Source organism: Euprymna scolopes, chromosome 26 (assembly GCF_053919585.1).
Source record: "Euprymna scolopes isolate OS-2025 chromosome 26, ASM5391958v1, whole genome shotgun sequence".
In the NCBI taxonomy this organism is placed as follows: Eukaryota; Metazoa; Mollusca; class Cephalopoda; order Sepiida; family Sepiolidae; genus Euprymna; species Euprymna scolopes.
In genome coordinates, this window is record NC_136507.1 from 74,205,575 (window position 1) to 74,231,204 (window position 25,630).

General features: G+C 34.7%; 1 protein-coding gene across 2 annotated transcripts in view; it reads right to left on the reverse strand.

Annotated features, from left to right (window-relative positions):
• Positions 1-25,630, reverse strand: part of LOC145248188 (uncharacterized) — a 558,365-nt gene that overhangs the window by 146,321 nt on the left and 386,414 nt on the right. For both annotated transcript variants that reach the window (XM_080110044.1, XM_080110045.1), the window contains exon 6: positions 21,393-21,532. In XM_080110044.1, coding sequence (XP_079966170.1) covers positions 21,393-21,523 — 131 coding nt within the window. In that variant the 5' untranslated portion in view covers positions 21,524-21,532. The remainder of the gene's footprint in view (positions 1-21,392; positions 21,533-25,630) is intronic.

A 25,630-nucleotide genomic window follows, 5' to 3' on the forward strand; every position in this document is an offset into this window, starting at 1 on the left:
TATGTTCTTAAAAAGTCTCTGTCACTTATCGGTAAAAAACGGCAAATTGTTTTTTATAAATAAACAAATAAAAAAAACTACTGGATCAATTTTTGTGATTTTCGGAAGATGAAATTTTCATTCCGTGACAAGTAGGTATAATATAATTTTTTTTTTTTTTTTTCATTTTTGTTTATCGCTATAAGTGCTAGTCTAAATAAGGGCCAAAGATTCATATCACGATTTCTATGAACGACGTTAACTTAAAAAAGAGACTAACGTGGTTTGGACATGTTTTCTGACTACCAGACTTGAAAAATTCTTTAATATTGAAAACAGCCGAAGGATTTTTTCCCTCCGATTCAAAATCAACAGAAATTAGACCATTCCTTAATGACCTAGACTGTGTTGATTGTGGTGTAATGCTGGTTCTGGGTAGTTTTAGGAGGTTCAACCTCCCAGGCTTTGCCTTCTCTCTTTGAAAAGGGTTAGTTTATTGCTAATCGCCTGAAGTGCTTCTGCCGGGGAATGCTGACGGGGCTGCACAGGCATCTTTTGCAGGGTCAGCGTGCTCCTCCTTTGGAGCACTGACTTTTCAATTCCACTTTCAAACTCTGATATCTTACGGTGTGAGAAAAATAAATACCTATAGCGGACACTTATTTTTTTACTCCAGAAAATAAAGCTTATCAAATCTACGATTGAAACGTCTCCAGGATATGAAGCCATTGTTTGTATAAATAAAACTTATTTTATGTATAAACAGGTCTATTTATTATGTTATGTTCATCTTAAAAGACAGAGAAAAACAAACATTATTTTGAACAACTTATGGTCCATACAACCGATATACTCTGCAATTTTTTTCCTCATTGCAAAGATTCCGATCATATTGTATTTATCTAAACTAATTTCAAATGTTTTTGTATTTTTTTGAATTATTGTTATCATTTTATTTTTATTTTAAAATATTTTTGTTCATTTATATCATCTTTGGAACTTTGAGAACAATTATATTACACAATATATGCTCTGGAATCAAAAAAAGACATTCATTCAGCTAGGACTTTTTCAAACTTTATATTAAAGAATTTATTTTTAAATATAAAAACTTTAATTATGAAAATTTATTCTAATCCATTAAAATTGGTATATACAAACTAATTAACGTTTTAAGTTAATGGGTTCGTTTTTCCCCGATGAATTAAGGGTGGAATAAATTAAAAAATTGACCCAATAATTACATGAATGATTCTGCGTTATGAAACAGGTGCTGTCAAGAATTGAACATGTTAACATACTTAAAGAAATAAACGGTTAGATGGACAACACCTTGAAATTTGAAATATAGACTTTTTGTCAGCTATTTATATATACTCTGTAGTTACATCGACGTTCATAAATGAAAGGATTGGTAGAAATAAAAGGTGAAATACAATTGAATTCGCATATTTTCCCATATATATATATATATATATATATATATAGTGTTATAATGGAATAATTCCAGAGGAAAACCGGGTATGAGAGCTCAATGTGGTAAACAGAGCAATAACATAAAAATATAACACGGAAATTACATAATTGTCGATGCAATAATTTATTTCAACCTTATGGTATTTTCAAGCATCTAAACTAGACAATTACATTTTTGATACTGAAAGAAAGAAAGAAAAATCGGGCCTCGACCGTCAAAAAACCAGAGGGGGTGGTAGTAGCAATCCACTTAATACATTTTATAGAGAGGGTGGGAGGGATTTTTTAAAAGAAAACAACAACAACAACAAAAGAAAAAAAAATATTATGACACTTATAATAGAGGTAGGGAGTACTGGGTCGGGTCTTCAGATTTTGGTGGAGACCCCCTCAGATCAAAATATGCACTAAACCTAGGTAAGAATCGAAAAAATTTTGAAAAAAAAATCAAAATTCATCTGTTGGCGCCATTTTTTAGATTTTTAGGCTCCGGGGGCCCAAAAACGCCCATTTACCCATCTTTGCAAAAGAAGGGATAAGAAATAGCAGTTGAAACTTAGGTATTTTCACTTCTTTTGACTTGGTCAATGAATTAGGATAGGAATGACACAATGTATAGCTAAATTGAGTTTTATTTTAGCATATAAAAGTCATTTTTTAGTACAAAATCGGGATTTTAGCACAATTTTCACAGTGATTTACACCCTAGATGTCATTCATTTTGCGGAAAGAAATACCCTTAATCGTCCAGTGTTCCAAATCTGGTAAATTTTACATAAGAATGTTTCTTACAAAGCTTCATACAAAAATTGTAAGTGTTATTTAACTAGTTTCCCAAGGGGTTTGGGGACTAGTACTAGTAGAATCGAATGATTGATAACATTGCAGTGTTATCTGAGAAAGGAGTTGTTTTGTTTATTTGGTCAGTTCAAAATGAGACTCTGAAATGTAGAGTCTCCTTGCTATGTTATTTTTATCATAATCATAGCACACAGTTGAAATCTCCTTCTCCTTGGGTCCATTCATATTTTTATTTGGGTCCATTTTGAATATCCTGACACAGTTATATTTCTCTTTCAGGATTGTATTGAAGAGTCAGCCGGTAGAATGAGTAGTGTTGCAGCAGTGGAGCGGGAGGAGAAAGTTAAACATCTATCTCTTTACAGAGAAAGACGTTTTACTAAACTGGGATATTTGTGCTCCTCGATCCTCGATGCATTGCCTTACATTCGTATGGTTCTTGACGAGACTCATCTCAGCAACCAACATGTCGAGATCGTGAGGATGTTACTGGATAGTGAATTGCTACTGAGTTAGTTGAACTGTCTTTCATTGTTCAGGTACAAAGTCTCATTACCTCTCCTAAATCTTGTTGAGGTAGGAACGCAGGATGATCTGTGCAAAATTCTTCCAAAGTTGTTTGAGGATCTTTCAGTTGGAAAACTGGACACCTTGGAAGCGTACACTGTTCAATACAGACATATAGATATTGAGGAACCGACATCTGAGTTGGAGATAAAACTTTTGAAAGATATGTGTGTACATGCATCCAAAACGATCGAACTTCAATGTGGTAGAGAGTACGGATTTGGGCAGTACAATGACATTCGTGCCACGCAAATACACAAGTTGACCGTGGAAGAGTGAAAAGACCTGGAGAGCAACAATGTTATGTGTGAACGAGAACTTGGAGTATTCGATCATCGTGCTATTGCTTCGAAATGTAGGAATAACAAGTTCAAAGCAAAATCCTTGAGAAACGATATGGTCTTGCACAGTGTGTCATTGGGTGGTGCATCAAAAATTTCGACGGCAATTGCAAAACTTTTGAACAAAAGAGAAGACGAATGGAATGAAGAACAAAAGACTCTTCTCCGTCTAAAAGTTGAAGAGAAGATAAAGAAAGCGATGAACGCAAGCAATTACACTACTAAATTGCTCATAAATTGTAAAAGTTGGCGTGGTCCGTGTGTTAGTTCTGAAGAATTGATGTCGGTGCTAAAAGATCATTCAGAATTACAAGAGAAGATTGTCATGACTGAGTTAGCATATTACAGAGACACCAACAAATCAGATGTAACTGCAAATCCTGAACTATTCAAACTCAACAAAATCACTCATGAAGAGCGGCTTATGAATCTTTGCGCACTCCTGGATGGTTGCCCGGTATCCACAAGAATTCCTCTGCCCACTAATGATGATGCCCTAAAAGCCATCACTTGCATTCCACGAGTTGCAGAGGAAATGGTTGAGTTACCTTTAATCCTGAATGTGAATCAGATGTGTGTGGTGTTATGGACAGTAAAGGGGGTGCCAACATGGTTTCTGGGGTACTGTACTAAAATCCTAGACAACCAGAAATACGAAATTGAACATTTGGAGCGTGTTTATGAAAGGAAGAACTTAAAATGGAGGTACCCAAACCCAGATGATAAGCAAACTATCGATGCAGATCAAATTGTCGAATGCGAAATCAACGAAGACTGGGATGTTCTTTCGGACCGAAACATGCAATTCACACTGCACAACCACAAAGAGATGGCAGCCAAGTTTGATGGATTATTGTAGTGCTTGTAGTGTATATCTGAGTCACTTTTGTTAAGTCTGTTAAGCACTTGGAAATCATAAAAGGACGGGATTATGTCGATTTCGGCCTATTTTCAGCAATTTTAGGTCCAATTTGGCCAAATTCACCCCTAAAATTGCGCTTAAAGACCCCAAGACCTGTCAATAATCATGGTTCTCTGCCTTATATGTGTGTCTGAAGTCATTCATATCCATTGGGAATGAACAAGGATCGATTAAGTGACTGTGAACAGGATTTTGGCAATTTCATCCTATTTTTGGCAATTTTGGGTCAAAATTTGGTCTATTTCTCTTCAAAAAAGGCCCAAAAAGATCTGAGACCTGTATATAATCGTACTCCAATGTCTATTTTAGGTATCTACAGCAATATATACCTTTATAAAGGTGGACGAGGATAATTTATGTGACCCAAGATGGTTTTTGTGATTTTTGCCTGTTTTTCGGCCAATTTATGGCCAATTTTTTTTTTTTTTTTTTTTTTTTTTTTTTACAAAGGCATCACCACATTATCAAGGCCCAGAGGCCACTCAAGGATAAGGGTTAAAGAGTGTACAGTAGAAGTTGGTCAATATAGTAATCATTAGTAATGAAAATTTGGTAAATTTAATAACTTATATGGAACGGCTCATCAAGAACTTATTTACTTTAGACTTGAACAAAACCATATTGTAGTCAGCCGGAAAGCAGGAAAACGGAAGACAATTCCACAGGCGTGCAGTTCTAAGAAAGAAGCTTTGTTCATGGAATCTACGTTTAGGTTTAGGCACAGATAAAGAGTGGGGGAAATTATTGATAGTGTTTACAGCTAGACGAGTGTTTCTTGTGAAAGTTTGGCGAGGGGGGACCATAGATTGAAGCTCAGTTGAACACTTTCCATGAAAATAACGATACATCAGAGACAAACTCGCAACATCTCTTCTGTGAGATAGAGGTTGCAAGGAGGAGAAAAGGACATCTCCTACGAGGCTACGAAGTCTATTTTGAACTCTATCAAGGCAGGACAAGTTCTTTCTAGCAGCTCCTGCCCAGATGTGGCAACAGTATTCCATCCTTGGACGTACCTGGCTCTTATATAGATAGAGAATAGCATCAGCAGTGAGATATCTACTGGATCGATAGAAAGATCCCACCATTTTTCCAGCGGCCTTGGCAACAGATTTGATATACGTGTTCCATTTAAGATCAGGAGTAATGGTCAAGCCCAGAAGCTTGTCAAAACTTGAGGCCTCCTGAAGACGAGAGCCATTCATTTCAATTGATGACAAATGTGGATTAGAATGTTGATGATGTAAAGAGAGAAGCTTGGTTTTAGATGCATTAAAAGTAACCAGCCACTCCTTTCCCCATTGTACTACGTGCTCAAGATCAGAGGAGAGAGAATTGGAGAGAACTTGCTCGTTTACTGTCTTAGATGTGGTACCATAAATGGTAGTGTCGTCAGCATAAATGTCTACAAATGATGTAAGGATATGATTTGGAAGATCATTAATGTAGATCAGGAAAAGAGTTGGGCCCAGGATGGATCCCTGAGGGACACCGGCATTAATATTGTGAGCTTCTGATTTTTGCCCCTCAACTACTACTCTTATGAATCTATCAGAAAGAAATGATTTAATAATTGAGAAGACTTTTCCAGCTATACCATAGCTAGCGATCTTATGAAGTAAACCTTTATGCCATACCCTATCAAAGGCTTTAGATATGTCAAGAGCAATTGCCCTAGAAAGATTGCCACCGTCGAGAGATTTGCTAATCCTATGCGATATAACTGTAAGGACATCTGCTGTAGATCTAGCAGAACGGAAACCATATTGAGTGTCACTAAGAAGGTTATTTTTGTTGAGATGTTTGATTACTTCTGTATTTAATACAGATTCTAGCAACTTACTCATGACGCACAGGAGACTTATTGGCCTGTACTGAGAGGGGGATGAGCGATCACCTGAATTCTTAAATACAGGGCATACTGATGAGATTTTCCAGGGAGATGGGAAACTATTCTCCTTAAGACAACGTTTAAACAGTTTTGTAAGTATGGGCGCTAGTTCAGGTTGAAGTTTTTTGAGTACTATAATTGGAATACCATCAGGGCCAGTTGCTTTACTGGAATCAAGGTTTTTGATTAGCTTGGCAACATCACGTACAGATATACGTATATCACATAGCGTGTTTTCTGATACAAGAGGAAATATTGGGGGTTGGCGGTCTTGGTCGCAAAGGGTAGAATTAGCTGCAAAGTTCTTGACAAAGAGTTTGGCTTTGTCTGATGCTGACGAGATTACCTCAGATCCATTGATAATAGTTGGGATGGAGCACACGCTTCTGTTCAGGATTCTGTTTGCTATTTGCCAAAACTGGTGGGAACCAAGCCGCTGCTCAGCTACTTTGGACTTAACAGATTGAGCATACAACTCTCTTGCGTTCCTTATTACTTTCTTACAATGGTTGCTGGCAGTCCTGAAAACGGCTTTAGTTTCCATACATCTATTACGTTTGAAGCAGTGGAAAAAGTGATTTCTGTGCGCAATGGCAGCAGCACATTCTGGAGAGAACCATGGCTGGCTGTTAGGTTTTTGCTGAAATTTTTTAGAGGGTATGAAATGGTCAATACCTACAATTAACCATTCAGTTAGGTCTAATACTATAGAGGACACATCCTTTTTAAACATGGAATGCAGAGGTAGATCAGATATAAATGTACGGAAGCTATCCCAGTCAGCCTTAGTGTATCGATATACTGTACGATGAAGAGGTACGTCTGGGGACTTATTACATTTCATTTTTATCTTAATTGATACAACAGAGTGGTCGGAAGATCCAAGAGGCGACAGAACAGAAACTGAACATAGTTCAGGGCAAGTTGTGAGAAAAAGGTCTAGTAGGCTCGCATACTGGCCGTCATTATCGGGCACACGGGTAGGTTCCTGAACAATCTGAGTGAGGTCATAGGCAATGGAGAAATCATGACAGAACCTCCCCTCATCATCGGTCTTGTTTGAGTGGGTCAACCATTCGACGTTGTGAACATTGAAGTCTCCACATACGTGAATGTTAGCTGAAGGATAAGTAGAAAGGACTTGGTCAATTTTCTCAGATATGCTTTGAAAGATAGTAACTCCGCTGTTGTGGGGGCGATAGAGAGTAAATATAAATGCAGTAGTGTGAGCTAAAGCAACCCGGAAGCACATATAAGGTAAGTTAGGATCTTCCCTGGAGATGTCCCTCCCACATGGAAAGCTATCTTTAATATAGGCACATATTCCATGCCCATGGCGATCTTGGGGGTCAGATTTAGAAGTTAAGTTAGAGTATCCTGTAATTGCAAACTCATCAAGGGAAATAGCCTGTCCAATGCCAGTTTCACTTAAAAATAAAAGGTCTGGTTTAGTCTCCTGTAATTGGGTTTCAACCTCTGGAAGGTTAGAACGTAGACCCCTGATGTTGGAGAAGGAGACATGGTAGTAGGGGTCTACGTTGGAAGTTGGAGAACCGGGTTTAATCGTGTATTTTTTCTTGAAACTTGTCATGATGAAATTTTGGAATTTGTGGACTAGGTCGACAGATTTACTTAGAGCAGGACAGAGAGGGGAAACTAAGAGAGAAAAAGAAACGAAGAATTTTTTTTGTTTTTTTTTTTGTACCACATGATAAGGTAAAGCCGTAACAATTACCCACTAGTATGGCATCGAGAGGCCCCACCAGAAGCTACTGCATGGTCCAGATTCCATTCACCAAATGGCAATACAGCAGCCCCAGTACTTTGCACCTGCTGATAGGACAGCCTCCTTAGTGGTTAATCCAAGGTTCGGGTCCCTGACTATCAGGCGGATAACGTCAGCCCAGACAAAACGTTTACCTCCAGCACCCTTACTAGTGACATGGCTACAAGGATAGACATAGAAACAGAAAATTTCCACCAATACCACAAAACCTGTTTAAATACATGACCCTGTGTCATTTGAAACTATTTATATCCATTAATGGGCATTGGAGATACACAAGAAGCAAAATTATGCCTTGAAATCACTCATATTGACATTTCGGACACATATTTCTTGAAAAACCAGCCCCAGATCTAAAAAATGCCGCCAACAGATGAAAAAAATTTTTTTTTCAAATTTTTTTTCGATTTTGACCTAGATACACCTTATATTTTGATTTGAGGGGGTCCCCACCAGATTTTGAAGATGTGACCTTTTTTCGACCGAGTACTCCCTACCTCTACTTATAAACGGCAGCTCGATGTAACCACAGATACACACACACACACATACATACACCCATACACACACACACACGCCCCTAAATATGCACGTTCTTACACGTAAATGCCTTGACACGCGTTTACTAACCTAGGAAGAAGGGGGAGAAATATACGGATATAGAGAGAAGGAAATAGAATAAACAGCGCATAATGGAAAAAGAAGAAGAAAAAAGAAGACAGTGACCAACCGCTGCCTGTCATATGGTTTCATTAGTCTAGAATCACTGAGAAAGATAAGGGAAAGAAAATGGAGATTATACTCGCGTCCTATAGTTAATTGAGTCATGGAAAGTAAGTCTATTAAAAGATAAATAAAAAAATAAAAAAAATTTATATACAAAGTTTTAAAACTATCTGTATGTTATTATGTTAAAATTAGTTAGAAATAAATATTGTCTTATAATACATTTAAATATTGTATTTGTAATATATTACTATGAATTAAAAAAATTGAGTCTTATGTAGTTAATATTTTATATATTTTTATGTAATTAATTTTATTGGTGATTATAGCGGTCGTTGCAATTTTTCACTTCTTAATTGATTAAGAAGCAGAAAATTGCAATATTAATCGCCCCCAAATCGATAGGACGTATATAGTTTCGGTTAATATATACTTTTATTCACTCCGTACACAAAAGTACTTTCATGCACGCATAAAGAAATAAATAAAATAGTTATTATTTTACAGTTTTGTGTTGATTTATATTAAATCTAATAATGTCTAGTTGTAGTATTTGATCTTTTTGACTTAACTCAGTTTAATAACTAATGTATTATCTGCAGAGAAAAATTATTTTCTTAAAGCTATCTCATTTATTCATAAGTAATTTGGATAAACAGGTACTTCGGGAAAAAATACATCCAACTTAGATTTCGGACAACAAATCATCAAGTAGTTATTATCGAGTATATACCGGACAGCACTATAATTGCCAGTGGGGTGGGGTGGGAGGGTTTATCGTAAATAATCTAGTGGTGTTAAATTCGGTGTCTTTACCATTATAGATTTATCTGTTCGTCGGATCTGGAGTTATTGGTTATTTTAAATTTACATTTATGTCTACATCTGGCCATCAGTTCATCTCGTTTGTTTAGGAGATTATTGTGTTCGTACTTCAGGATTCTTATTTTTTCCTCGAGGCATAAACTGCATCTCTGCCTAAAGCCGTTTGGAACATCCGAATAACATAGGATTGACCATGAAATCACTGGGGATCGGTTCTCATTTTTTAATAACCACCATTGTTTAGCTAACTCGATTTTGTTCTTAAGTTCTGGGTTATTGAAAGAATGTTTATGGTCATAAAAACGCTGTTTCCAGTTTCCGGCGGAGATACCGAAGTAAACTTTTTTGTCCCTGTTATTATCTTCTGGGTGGATCGTGGCCTTATAAACCATGCACTCAACTTTACAATTTCCGTTCAGTGGGCAGTTATTTTTGACTTGGCAGTTACATTTGTCTACTGTAGCCTTATTTCTATTAGAGTTGTTTGATATTTTACTATTACGAGTGCTAATTATTCTGAGTGCTTGGTTTATCAAAAAATCAAGTCAAAAAGATCAAATACTACAACTAGACATTATTAGATTTAATATAAATCAACACAAAACTGTAAAATAATAACTATTTTATTTATTTCTTTATGCGTGCATGAAAGTACTTTTGTGTACGGAATGAATAAAAGTATATATTAACCGAAACTATATACGTCCTATCGATTTGGGGGCAATTAATATAGCAATTTTCTGCTTCTTAATCAATTAAGAAGTGAAAAATTGCAACGACCGCTATAATCACCAATAAAATTAATTACATAAAAATATATAAAATATTAACTACATAAGACTCAATTTTTTTAATTCATAGTAATATATTACAAATACAATATTTAAATGTATTATAAGATAATATTTATTTCTAACTAATTTTAACATAATAACATACAGATAGTTTTAAAACTTTGTATATAAATTTTTTTATTTTTTTATTTATCTTTTAATAGACTTACTTTCCATGACTCAATTAACTATAGGATGCGAGTATAATCTCCATTTTCTTTCCCTTATCTTTCTCAGTGATTCTAGACTAATGAAACCATATGACAGGCAGCGGTTGGTCACTGTCTTCTTTTTTTTCTTCTTCTTTTTCCATTACGCACTGTTTATTCTATTTCCTTCTCTCTATATCCGTATATTTCTCCCCCTTCTTCCTAGGTTAGTAAACGCGTGTCAAGGCATTTACGTGTAAGAACATGCATATTTAGGGGCGTGTGTGTGTGTATGGGTGTGTGTATGTGTGTTGCGTGTGTGTGTGTGTGTGTATCTGTGGTTACATCGAGCTGTTTATAAGTGTCATAATATATATTTTTTTCTTTTGTTGTTGTTTTCTTTTAAAAAATCCCTCCCACCCTCTCTATAAAATGTATTAAGTGGATTGCTACTACCACCCCCTCTGGTTTTTTGACGGTCGAGGCCCGATTTTTCTTTCTTTCTTTCTTTCAGTATCAAAAATGTAATTGTCTAGTTTAGATGCTTGAAAATACCATAAGGTTGAAATAAATTATTGCATCGACAATTATGTAATTTCCGTGGTGTATATATATATATATATATATATATATATATATATATATATATATATATATATATTCAGTAATGTGATTGATAATTTAAAATTCAAATTAGAATTAAATTAAAAATCCGTTTCACAAGAAGGAACAACAACAAAATCAATAATTTGTACGATCGTTTCAGAAAACAATGTTTTTATTGTGGTAGACATTAAGCCACGGACAATAATCTTTACATATAGTATTTTTAAAAAAACAAAGTTTCCTCAAATATTTTAAAAACACTATATGTAAAAATTATTGTCCATGGCTTAATGTCTACCACAATAAAAACATTGTTTTCCGAAACGATCATACAAATTATTGATTTTGTTGTTGTTCCTTCTTGTGAAACGGATTTTTAATTTAATTCTTATTTGAATTTTAAATTATCAATCACATTACTGAATATTAAATTAGCTCTAGGATATTTACCTATCGAGCTTATTATATATCTGAATTACAACGAGCACTTTTTCTTTTCCTGTATTTTAATTAAATTAGTAATTTTACTATTACATTAAAATACACTCTGCTCTTTAGACTATTGTTCTAATCTCCTTTAAATTATATGTATATATATATATATATGAGAGAGAGAGAGAGAGAGAGAGAGAGAGAGAGAGAGAGAGAGAGAGAGAGAGAGAGTTGTAAAAACTTCAAATATGTTATACATTCAAAATATCTTACTTTATTTTTTATATAAGGAAGTTACAAAGTTACGTAAATAGTAAACAAAACATACCAGAAGTATTAAATAGATTAAATCATAAAAAAAAAAAAATAGAAATTGAAAAAAAAAATAGAAATTGAAAAAAAAAATGTCTTTCGAAAGAACATGCACTTTTAAAACCAGGTTTGTACTCAAGCGACCTGATTTAGCCAAATATTTAAAAATAAAAGCAAAAAAGAGAGAAATTTACTCGGTGAAATGAGGGAGCGGATTATATATACGATGAACACACACACACTCTCACACACACACACACACACACACACACACACACACACACACACACACACACACACACACACACAAATGAATAAATAAATAAATACGTCTAAATTGATTGATTATTTTATTCTTCATGTATCACCCAGTATAAAAATCGATCATTTTGAAACCTGATAAAAAACGCTATTCAGCTGTCATGATCGCACAATGGCAATCTGCAAGGCGCCATGAATCTTGCTCAGGGGCCAAATAGTTATCAATAAATAGAAAAAGGCATGTTTTCTGCCATGAGCGGACAATTGGTGGGTGGCGTTCAGTATTGAATGAATTGATTTTAGCAAGTATACTTCTGGCAAGAAGATGCCAGAAATAGCAGTAATGCCACAGGAGAAAGAGTTTTCCTGGGTGCAACGTAGTAACCCTGCTTCCAAACGCATTCAACTATGTGATACATGGAGATTGGTAGCAAAGAGATCCTGAAGATAGGCAGTTGTATATTTATTATCAAAAAATTTAAAAAAAAAAAAAAAAAGGAATGGGGAATAAATTATTATTTTTTAGGATGAATGTTAACAAATTTCGGTGCTAATGCAGAAAGTGATCCGCGCTTTTTTTTTTTAAATCGTATTTCCACGTTTAATTAAAGTTTTATGTTTTCTTTTTTATTCAATTGTAAGGTTAAAGTACAGAACAGGTACAAAACACCCTCCCCTCCCCATGTTAAAAATGGCTTTTTAAATAATAACGTTATTATTTCAGCACGGATCACTCTCTGCATGAGTACCCAAAATTCAATGATTTAAAAACTATGGGATTTGAATGGAGCGGGGAAGAGAGAAAAGGAGAGAAAAATTAGCAAAATAGATAAAGAGAAAGAAAATTAGTAGTAAAAGAATAAAGAAGGAAAGAAAGAAGGAAAGAGAGAATATATAAACATACGTCATCACTAGAGCTAGGACAACAGCATATTCTTTTCATTGTTTTTGACTCTCGAGTGTGTATCCATTGATATCTTATATGCTGTTATATAAAGTGATGTGGTTCTCAGTTGATTGACTGTGTCTAACTGTGCGGGAGTCATAACAATGAAAAGAATATGCTGTTGTCATAGCCCTAGTTATCACGTCACCTTCTTGGTCATTTACCTCCTTTTCTGCCCCTTCCACCATTCCTTCTAGACAGATTGCGGAATACTAGCTACTTGACATGCTCCAAGACCCCTCGTTTTTTTTTCTCACTATAATATTAAGCTAACTTATTGATTTGGAAATCTATAAACATGTTATAACGACACCTTATCGGTCATTTACCTCCTTTTCTACCCCTTTCCCCAATTCCTTTTAGATATACTGCAGAAAACTAGCTTCCATGTCTTGACATTCTCCAAGACCTCTCATTCTTTCACTTTAATATATGGGCTCGCTCACTGATTTGAAAATCTAGAAACATATGTAATCACATTTACTTTTCAGTCATTTACCTCTTTTTTTTTCTGCCCCCTTCCAATATTCCTTCAAGACAGAAGGACAAAATACAGATAGACCTTCAAAACAATGTGATTTCTAAATATGGTGCATTGCCTCATAAAACTTACGAAGAATCCGTTCACTTTGTAGAATTGCATTTAAAATGTTAAGTGATCGTTTTTCTAATCTCGGATCTAATCATCATGCACATCTAAACTTTCCAGTCTCTCAAAACTCAGACTTTTTTTTTTTTTTTATTCCTAACCAGAGCATCTCATTTGCATATCACGTGAGAAACTTGACAAACTCGTAGCCATTATTTTTTCTTTCTTTTTCATTCTTTCCGGCTGTCCCAGATCAGGTTTGTACTAATTTTTAACATCTTGTCTTTGGTAACATTTCAGACCACATATTCCAAGACCAAATAAGATCCTGTCAGCACGGTCAACGTACTGGCTCATACGATGAATGGTACACATCTTCAAAACTAAATCATTTAATCACACGCCCCCCCCCTTGATCATTTGGATCACTCACAGTACATAGTCATCGATTTTGCACACATCGGTTGCCTCATTTTCGTTTCCCTGCAGGCAGTATTTTGCATAGTGCCCTGGCTTGCCATATCCATAAGGTATCATATGTAGTGCATTAAATCCCTTGCCATGTGAGGGCCATTATATTTATAACATTCGCCACTACACAGTTTTCTTATCCTGAATCTTTCATCAACTTGTCTAGGTTCTCTTTTCAGTTCTGTGTTTTGCAACTGCTGCCGTTTTCGGGGTCTGTGTGGCCATGAGAACCCTGGTAATTGACATCAGTTCACTAATCAGCAACTCTTTCACATTTGGTAACTGCTGTAGTATTGCAGAAATATTTTGCAGGAATCCATTCACAAAATTGAGCCTCATGACCTGCTCTCATCCTGCTCCCTCAAATCCAGTTAAATCTGCGAACCTTTGTATATTGGTCGCATATACATCTACTGCTTCACCCGTCCTCTCACCAGGTTTGCATGGACAGAAAAAATTCCTTTGGAGAAAGCAGCCTTCAGCTTAGCCTCTATTTTCTCTGCATCTCGTTGATCTTCCCCTGTTAACTGGAAATACAGTGCCATTATTTTTTCTTTCTTTCTTCATTCTTTCCGGCTGCCCCAGAACAGGTTTGTACTAATTTTTAACATATTATCTTTGGTAACATTTCAGACCATATATTCCAAGACCAAATAAGATCCTCTCAGCATGGTCAACGCAAAACTCAATCACTTATTCCAAACTGATATGATCACTAGAAAAGGATCTATATCATCTGAAATACCTAAAAGGGTTTCTTCCGTTCAAGTAATAATTATATGTCGCAGTATGGACGAGCAATTAAATGCAGCAGAGTTCTAAGTGTCAAGCGATGTGCCTTTTGATGTCTCTCTCATGATGCCTTTCAAAGCTGGTATTTATAGCTTAATCAGCCAATCATAATATTGTAGGAGCAAAGACCCGGATGTACTTCATTATATCACATTACATCACAAACATTTGAGAATGAGCAATGTTTAAGGCAAAACACCATATTCTGATTATTGACAATCAAAAAAAAAAAAATGTTACACATTGGGTAACTTAAGAAATGAGGTCTTGGCCTTCGGCCAGGATCAAAGTGTATGGGCGGTCTATCAATTAGACGGGAGGGGGGGGGATCTTACTGACCACATTTTTTATTTTTTCTTCCCCACACCCTCGACACAATTGAAATGAATTATTATTATTATTATCATCATCTTTTTTGTTTTCACATGTAAATAAAAATGTTTTAAAAATTGGGTTTAAGTAGGACCCCACCCCTCCACAGTACGAAAGGGCGAACGCGGTCTTGTGGTAAAGGAAGATGCTAACTAAGATAATTTTTTGTTTAAATTATAGAAAGACGAGCTTGACCAACCAACCTCACTATCTTCCCTCTCCCCTTTTTTTGAGTTGGCCTTGTGCCTAAATTTTTTGTTCATTATTTTTTTTTGTATTTTTTATATTTCATTTGTTGATTTATTTATTTGTTTTACGGCATATCAACCCTTTTCAGGTTATTTAATGCCGAATCCAGTTATTTTCAAGAAAAATGTTTTAATAGAATATTTGTTTTTTTTCAAGTCGGTTTCTATTTAACAGGTACTACCGATTCGGGTCAGAGTGGACCTGGGAGCAATGCCAATTAAAGGGTGGCTCCACACTCCTCAAAGCCCGCAAACTGGAGCCACACCATCGAATATAGTTTAAAGTCATATTCAGGACCCTCTAGACAAGGCATGAAGCCACTTCATGTAAGGAGCTAAAAACAAAATAGTACTTCAAGGTAAAAAACTTGCTAATGATAAGTGTTAGATGGAATAGATTTTGAATTGGAAAACAGCAATTCTTCCCTCTTTGTCAGAAACATCACTAATGGAATGTGATGACTAAAGGACAAAAATAAGGAAAGCGAGAGTTATGTGACTGCTGAAAGTAAACCTTGGATCCACTTTCCACTCTCTTTAAGTAATTCATAATTGTACTTTTAGTATCACCTGACCCGAGGATTGAAACTTCAACCTCCAGAAGCATGTCCTTTAGAGCTGAATTTTACTCAGTACTTTATCCGTTATGCAACGGGTCCTAGTGAACAGATTACAGAGTTCAATAAAAAGATTTTCAAGTTTGACAAAATACACCTGATAAAGGGTTAGAGGTTACATCGGCCAAAACGTTGTAGAAATAACACTCAAGATGAGAACAGTAGTCCAAATGATGCAAAACAATACATATTATTAATCTTTATCTCAAAATTCATTAAATCTGTTGTGCTTAAATTTGTGTATGTGTACAAGAGCCCTTTATGTTAACCTACGCCTGTCAAGTTCCAATATTTTTCATTTTTGACCCCTTAGCAATAATTTTTACTAAAGGCCAAATCGAATTTGTTCCACGGGTCCAAGTCCCCTATATATCAAGTTTCAGGTTTGTAAACTAAAAATTGAAAAAGGAGTTTGGTAAAGACCGTTCCTCAGACAGGCAAGGTCACATGGCCATCAGGAATTGTTACCCTACACTGATGATTGCGTAAACATGAAATACTAGTGTCTGTAGCTATAAAAGAATAATTATTATTTAATTATAATTATCAAGCCCCTTTAAGAATACTTGATAACTTGCTTGCTCATTTGCTCGTTTGAACACTCTAGATTGTCAAAATGTATTCGCCTAAATTCAGCATTTAATAGTTCTTTATTCCATTCATTTATCGTTTGGTGGCCCTGAGGTAGATGCTTACCAAATGGAGCAAAAGGTGGCTTCATGGCTGAGTTCGAATCTCATGATCAGCAGGAACTGTTACTCCTACCCTGATGAGTGCGTAAGCATGAAACACTAGTGTAACTATAAAGAATTTTTATTATTTTTAAATATATATTATATAAATAAATATGCATATACACAAACATTATATATATATATATGTATACACACACACACACACACTTATACATATAAAAAAAAATAGAAAGCACATACAGCACCTAATTTCCAAATGGTCACCCATTTGGTACTAGCCAGGCTCAAAGTTGCTTAACTGTGGTGATCTGATGAGAACCGGCGAATCAACGTGATTATGCCGTACATATACGCATGCATATATACATACACACGCACACACACATATATATTTTTGCTCGTGTGTGTGTGTGTGTATATATATATATATATATATATATATATATATATATATAATATAAAGCTGAACGTCTGTGTGTGTCTAGTCACGAATAGGCTCCTATATGGTTGACTATTATAGAAAACTGATTACATATAATGATAGAAGATGTATCGAGACACAGGAATGGGTATGTTTGATCAGGCATAATGATGATTCATTAAAATTGTGGGGTCTGCGTACGCGCCTGGTCCACAAAGTATGGAAATAAAAAATTTAAAACTAAAAAAAAAAAACGTTTACAAGTGTTTTTGATATAGATGTACATAATAATACTTTGATAAGCATGTTAACTTAAATAGGGATGGTATAATAAAATTGTGGGGTCTGCGTTCGCGCCTGGCCTTCATAGAATGGAAATAGGCACAAACTTTAACAAAGACTTTTCATATCTATCTGCGTAAGTATACTTTGGTAATTATGCTTGTTTGAAGAAATATGGTATAATAAAATTATGGGGTGTTCGTTCGCACCTGACCTCCATAGAATGGAAATATCTCACAAAGTTTAACAAGGTTTTTTTAATATAGATCCACAGAATATTGTGATAAGTGTTTCAGTGTGTATAATAAATATATGGTATAATAAATTATGGGGTTTATCTATTTTATTTTTACTTTCATCATATTTTGCTTTGGTTTTGATACCCCTAAATTCGAAGCTATCTCTTTACAACCCTTTTTTTTTTATAACCTATCATACTTTCATAAATCAGAGTCCATTTTCTGTAGGCTGTTTTTGAACCCAGTCAACTATGGGTACTTTTGTTAGTATATATATATATATATATATATATATATATATATATATATATTAATGTATCGTGTATGTATATACATGTGTAATTAGAGATAGACTGTTAGCCAAATTTGTGCCGCTCTATCAAACTTCATTATCAACCAGAGACTACAACGATCATACAGAGTTTTGGTGAAATTACTGTCGGATCGCTTTTGCCTTACTAATTAGTGAATCCTCCATTTCGCTAATTTCACCGGTTCACAGGCGATTTTATTTGGGTTGCGAAAATTATACAAAAAAAAAAAAAAATGGTACAAGGAAGGCTTCAAAAATAAGGTTTGAAATTATCATGACTCATCTCTCATAATAACAGTCGGCTTTTTATGTCTCAAACTACTATTTTTTCTTTTTAGTTTGGATCAAAATGCGTATCTGTGTGGCTGTGCATATATAGATACTAGACGATTAATTTGGAAATTAAAACTTTTTGACTTATCGGAATCGGTAAAATATCAGCCTAATAACCGATCGTTTGTACATATAAGATTGTCTTACAAATAACACAGAAACAAAAACCCAAAAAACTAACCTGCAACCGAAATAGCCCAGAAGAGTAAAAAAAAAAAAAAAAAAAAAAAAAAAAAAAAAAAAAAAAAAAAAAAAAAAACACAAAGACCTTCCGCTATAGAAAACTGGAGGAATGGGCCAAATCAACAGTGAGCTACCAAGTATTTGCTGGACGAACTAGCACAGAACTACGTAGACATAAAGAAGGTTCTGTAGACTGGCTGAAAAGAGTATCGCTTCATTATGATCAGGAAAGTATAATAATGGTTGGCCAACATCAAGGCTTTATGACCAAGGCTTATTTATTAGAGTTGTCGAACTTTGCCGGGACTTAACTGCCACTCCCTAATTAAATAAATAGTTATAAATATATAAAAATGTATATTTTCTCCGTTTACTTTATTTAATCAAGTGCTTACTTCCAATTCGTTCGATATATTTTTCTTGACAAAATAATACATGATTTGACAGTGTAAATACTGGTGTGACCCTTCTAGAGTTGTCGAACTTACTTTCGACTTTGCTGGGCTTAACTGTAAGACTGCCGGCCATTCTGTGCGGCTTAAGCAATTTTTTTTTTTTGTGTGTGTTTTTATATTTTTAGTTCTTTTTTGTGAGGAAGGAGGGTATTTAATTATAGAACTTGTATAGTTTTTAACAGCTACTTCTACAGTTCAATTAACCGTTTTTTCCGCCATAACCCCCCCCCCCTTTATGTAAACAGAATTTTTGTGAAATTAGTAAACGGATCTTCTGCTCGATTAATATATTACTAATAACAAGTGCAGGTTCTGACATTCAGTTGTACAATAATAAAATGCGACACAATTGAGTGTGTAAATATGTCCACTGGAAAATCTGTAAAATGCTGAATATCCAATGTACCAACAAGTCGTGGGAACATGTTTATCAGAAAGAACAGTTGGGAATAAGTCATGCACCATCCATTACGACTATGAAATTTCTACAGCTACGTACCTAGAAAAACGAAGCTGTTAAGCCCGATATAGATATATGGGACAAGAGGGATAAAGTAGCAAACTTTGTTGAAGTAAGTGTCCCTAACGATGTTGGCCTTAATAGAGGGGAGGGAGGGGGGGTAGAAGATAACGAAATACAAAGATCTTACGTATGATCTAAGAAGAAATTGGAATCTTAAGATCTCCATCGTTTCACTACTGTTGCATAGGCGTACATATTTAAAGATGACGGGAGTTCATATTGGGAGAGACATATATAACAGATGGTGATGACAATTCTGATGGGAAGACATTTTATATATATATTACATCATGACGACGACTGTGACGATTCTTGGAGGTTTCATATTAATACGGACTGGGAGATATACGATGCAACGGTTCTTATACACATATAGAGAGGAGAAGATACTTCACTTATGATGGAGGGGAGGACACATAATACTTGGAAGGAGTTACAATGTTCGTTACAAGCTGATGATAAAACACCTTTACCTTTTTGTTATAAGGAATGACAACACGAAACAAACAGTTACAAACATAGTTGGTTTCTTTATTCTTTAATAGACCGATCGGTGAAGTCAGGAATTCAAATTTGGATCTACATGGTCTAAGGGGCTCTCCTCTCCAACTGACTCTCTCTCATCAACTCTTGACTTTCAACTCTTCTAACTTCGAACCCTTAGATTCCTATATTGAGAAATCTCCTTTGTTTATGACGTCAGAGGTGTGTTTTCAAACGTGACTAATTTTCAAGTGGCTTTACATATGTTTGTCCAAACACACTTTTGGCAAATAAAAGAATCCTCAATTCTAATTCTAACCTATTTTTAAACAATATATTTTAACTCGCATTATGCCTTCATTTAACCGACATATTTAATATCCAGATTTCTAAAAGAATGGACAATCGGCTCTTTTTCCGATATAAACAATATTTAACTATTTCTAATAGAATTAACAATAGACTGAATTTCTAACATTCCATTTTCCATTATCTTTAACACTTGCCTACAGGGTTCGATTCTAGCCTTTTCCTAATATCATTTATACTTATCTAGTATGTCGTCTTACTTACATGAGAAGGGACAGCCCTTTCATTTAACAATACACCATCCATTACGACTATGAAATTTCTACAGCTACGTACCTAGAAAAACGGAGCCGTTAAGCCCGGTATGGTGATATGGGGCAAGAGGGATAAAGTAGCAACCCTAGTTGAAGTAAGTGTCCCTAACGATGTTGGCCTTAATAGAATAAACACACCTTCAGCCATTGACAGTGTTTATAAACACAGAAATTTCTTACTCGCGGCAAGTGACTCAGGACTGACTATCTACTAGAGAGTTGAGTTTTTCCAGTTCGAGACGTACCATTCTAGCCACTATGAAGAACCGTTATACAGCAAAACAGTGTGTGTGTGGTTGGTTGGTACTTTGTTTTTGTTTTACGGCATATCAACTCTTTTCAGGTCATTTAATGCTGAATCCAGTGATTGTGAAGAAAAGGTTTTTAATAGAATAATTTTTTTTTTTTTTTTTTAAGTCTGTTTCTATTTAACCCATAGTTGGGACCCTAACAGGTACTACCACTTCGGGTCAGAATGGACCTGGGAGCAATGGCAATTAAGGGGTGACTCCACACTCCCCAAAGCCCGCAAGCTGGAGCCTCACTATCGGATATAGTTTAAGGTCATATCCAGGACCGTGCGTGTGGATGGATATATATATATATATATATATATATATATATATGAGAGAGAGAGAGAGAGAGAGAGAGAGAGAGAGAGAGAGAGAGAGCGTATGAAACCAGTTAGGACTAAAAATCTGATGATGCTGGATTTCCAAAGAAATCATAGCCGGAACATGTATGCATATATGTAGCCAATAATGTTTGTATAAATAAAGAAAATTGTACTATAATTCTGCTCTTATTATTGAGCACTATTTTATAAGCACTGCCATTTTTTTTAAATTAGTCCGAGTTAAATATAAGGAAATATCTGAGTTTAGAAAGAATGGTACTTACGCATGGAATTTTTCCTGCAGAGCCTGCAGCCGTTGATGGCAATTTTCACTTTTGATTGCCATTGTTTTTATTCGTCGTCGACTGCTCTCATTTCCTGGACAATTGTCCTCTTCTACTTCTACGTCTTTCATCACACGTCCCTGAAAAGAGAAGGAGGAAGAAAATGAGGTAAGTAGTAATTATCATCTTCTACACTGATGATTGCGTAAGCATGGAAATAATTTTGAATATTTATATATGAAAAATATTATCACTATAAGCGCCTTTAAGACAATAAAATTCATCCCTACTTATGGAATTAAGAAATAAGCACTCAACATAAGTGTAAAATGCAATATTCATTGTCATTGAATACTCTCTTACTGTCTACCATTAATGTCTGCTGACTTGGGGTCTGTAGGTACTGAGTTTCATTCAATTCCTGTGTTAATTTCTGGTAGCTTGGAGGTAGAATACTAGCTTATGAAATCAAAGGTGACTTTGTGACTGGGTTCAAATTTCCCAACTGACAGAAATTGTCACCTTTTATACTGGTGATTGCGTAAGTATGAAGCACTGATATCTGTACGTATAAAAAAAAATTGTTAAAAAATATTGTCATTATAAAATGCCCCTTTAAGAAATTAAAGCAGGTCCTATTCAGGAAATTAAGAAAAAACGGTCAACCTAAGCACAAAATGCAATATTCTGACTTCCTGTCGCTTAATACTCTCTGGTTGTTTATTGTTTATGCCCATATGTCTTTAACAGAAACTTATCAAGATAGAAAAAGCTCAATATTGTTAAGAGGAGCAATTAAATAAATATATTAAGTAAAAGATGAATAATAAAAATTACATGTAACTTTATTATAACATCAGAACAATAAGGAAAAGCAAAAGAGAGAAAGAAGAATAGGCCTTGTCATTTCGAAGCTAAATGCTTCTCATCAGAAGACGAGAAGAGCCAGAATTATTATAGATGTAAATAGAAATAGAAACTGGCTTAATAGAGTTTAGATTGGGAATGAGAATAAATAATAAATTAAGAAATATTAAACGTATAAAATATAAAGTAGGTATAAAATATAAAGTACAAGTATATAAAGTATAATCTTTGAAAAATGAAAACAATGAAAAATATTAAAATAATAAATAATATATTTAGGAGGAACGAGATAAACATATACATATATATATTTCTGTGCAAAAAACAAAAGGTGCTTCCATTATTTTGTCCAACCCCTTCTCAAGGATCCTGTAAACATTTCTTGGACAACGCTAGAAAGACTCGTATCTTGCTGAAAACATGAAACCAACATTTTGGTAATTTTTCAGTCCAAAACATCTTTTAATTGATGCAAAAAACACAAGGTGCTTCCATTGTTTTGTCCCCCTCCCCACTATATATATAGATATAAAAATGTTGGTTTCATGTTTTCAGCAAGATACGAGTCTTTCTAGCGTTGTCCAAGAAATGCTTACAGGATCCTTGAGAGGAAAAAATGAGCTGGTGTAAGACCTTTTCTGTTTCCCTGTTACCAACACTGATCATATCGATATAATTTAGTTGAGAGGAAAAATGTGTTGATTCAAGACCCTTTCTGCCTCCTTCCGACATAGTTTTTTCATTATTTTGTCTAATATATATATATATATATATATATATATATATTGTACTTCGGGGTAATTATGCCAACTAAAAAAAGTGCTCTTTATATGCGTGGTTGCCAAAAGAGCACTTTTAGCTAGTTGGCGCAATTACCCCAGACTTGGGGCAATTACCCTAAAGTACGGCACACACACACACACACACACACACACACACACACACGTATTTGTACATACTGTATCTACCCTTACTATTTGTACCGTTATTAATTGATTCTAAAAGCAATCTGACATGAACGGCTTCTGAAATATTTCTCTGTAGGAAATTCATGAACTTTCACATCACCCGAGGAGATCCGTGGGTTTTAATAACATCAGCCTACTCAGAAAGGCGTTGTCAAAACATGTCCCACACGAACGAAACAGGCATGTCAGTAAATTACATCTTTTTCGTCTGTGCCAACATCCACGGAGATGAAAGGGGGAGATAAACGAGAAAAAACAAGACAGAAGAGATAAGACAGTAGATAAAAAAAAGTCTACATATATAATTTCTTTGTTTCTAGATTCTGTTCGTTTTTTTTTTAACTTGATTATCTTTTTGTTTTATTCTCAGTTAAATGTTTTGCCTTGTGAGTGTATCTTTTTTTTTTAATGAGATTATATATATATATATATATATATATATATATATATATATATATATATATACTTATGTGTCACCTACTATCAAGTCCCAAAGGCCACTCGAAGATAACAGGTTAATGAGATTGTTATACGACTCTGTAATGATATTAGATGCGACAGCAAGGTTAAAATCCAGCAGAGAATTGAAAATCTCATTTAGAAGCTTTATCCCAGGTAAATATATAGAGTAATCATTTTATTAAGAGAAAAGTAAATTACAACTGTTCAATGAAACTTTATCAGAAGACAGAAGAAAAAAATAAAAAACTCAAATCCTAGAGTGGGTGAAAAAAAATTATCGCTCTCCAGAATGCTCTTTTGAGCAGCTGGATTTATCTCACATTAAAATCCGACTAAGATGTTGCTGAAATATGGCTAATTATCCTTCCGGTCCTAAAAAGGACCATACACGCTAATGGGTTAACTATATTTACTCCATTACCAGGCCATCCCCTATTTGGACACCAAGAGATGCTGCAGCGACTATCATCTTGCAAGAGCTTTGAAATTGTCACAAGCGTCGGAGGAACAACACCGGTATCTTTCCACCTGCGTCGTTGAAATGAATCAGTCAAAGACAACAACAGCAAGGCCTTGGTCAATGTCAGGTGTCCTTGCTTAGAAGTTGTAAAAGATTCTTATATCTGTAACATATTATTAATTGGTAGTGTGTGTGTGTGTGTGTGGATGTGTGTGTGTGTGTGTGTGTGTGTGAATGAGAAAAACAGAAAGAAAAAGAAAATAAGATGCAACTAGATAAAACGAAATAGAGAGCGATAGAAAGAAAGAAATAGAGAGAGAAAGAAAGAAATAGAGAGAGAAAGAAAGAAAGAAATAGAGAGAGAAAGAAAGAAATAGAGAGAGATAGAGAGAGAAAGAGAGAGAGAGAGATAGAAAGAGAGAGATAGAAAGAGAGAGATAGAAAGAGAGAGAGATAGAAAGAGAGAGATATAGAAAGAGAGAGAGAGAGATAGAAAGAGAGATAGAAATAAAGAAAGGAAGAGTGAGAAAGAGAGATAGAAAAAAGAGTAATAGAAAGAAAAAGAGAAAAGGAGAAAAGGAAAGGGAAAAAGAAAAAGGAAAAGGGAAAAAGAAAAGAAAAAAGACAAAAAGAAAGAAAGAGAAGGAAAGAAAGAAAGAGAGAAAGAAAAATGTGACTTACTTCATTAATTGGTTTTTGATTTTTCAAAAACCGACAAAAAAAATAAATAAGATAATAAACCTTTTTAAGAATTAATGAATAAAAAAAAACAATAAAAAATCTAAAAGTTAATTTCTTACTTTTCCATTAATAGCTTAAAATGGCTGCGAAAACTCTTAAAGCACAAAATAAAAAAATAAAAAAATGGCAAAAGAATTATTTGCCAAGGAAATGACTATTACTATTCGACTAAGAAAATAAATATTAAAAGTTTTAATATTAATGAATTGGCGATAAAAATCCATTTACTTTAAAATTATTATGAGACAAAATTTTCTAGCAAATCACTTCCTCCATTAGTAATGCATGTTTCTATTGCAAACTTGAGAGGTTTATGGTTAGCATACTGGAAAGATGACCTTGAGGTCAACCTCAGTTCTTGATAAGTAATATATATATTCTATTATATAAAAAGGAACTTTGTCTCTGCGTGTATTTGTGTATGTGAGTTCGTTCCCTGTTAACTTCTAAGTGGTTGGGTCGATTTTTAAAAAGTTTAACACGAATGTACTTTATGTGTCTGGCAATGTTTTTAGATAGGGTTTCTATCAAAATGTCTATCGATAATCGTAAAAAATCTGATGAAAGAAGAAACATACGATTTTGACTAAAGTCAATGCCTTATACAGCCTGACATCACAAGTGCATTTGAGAAGTTTTATTATCGCACAAGCAGAAAGACCCGGCATATAAAATCAACAGTAGGCTTTTTGATATGGCAGGGGTACGTTCGAAATTAATGTTTTTGTTTAGAGCACAAT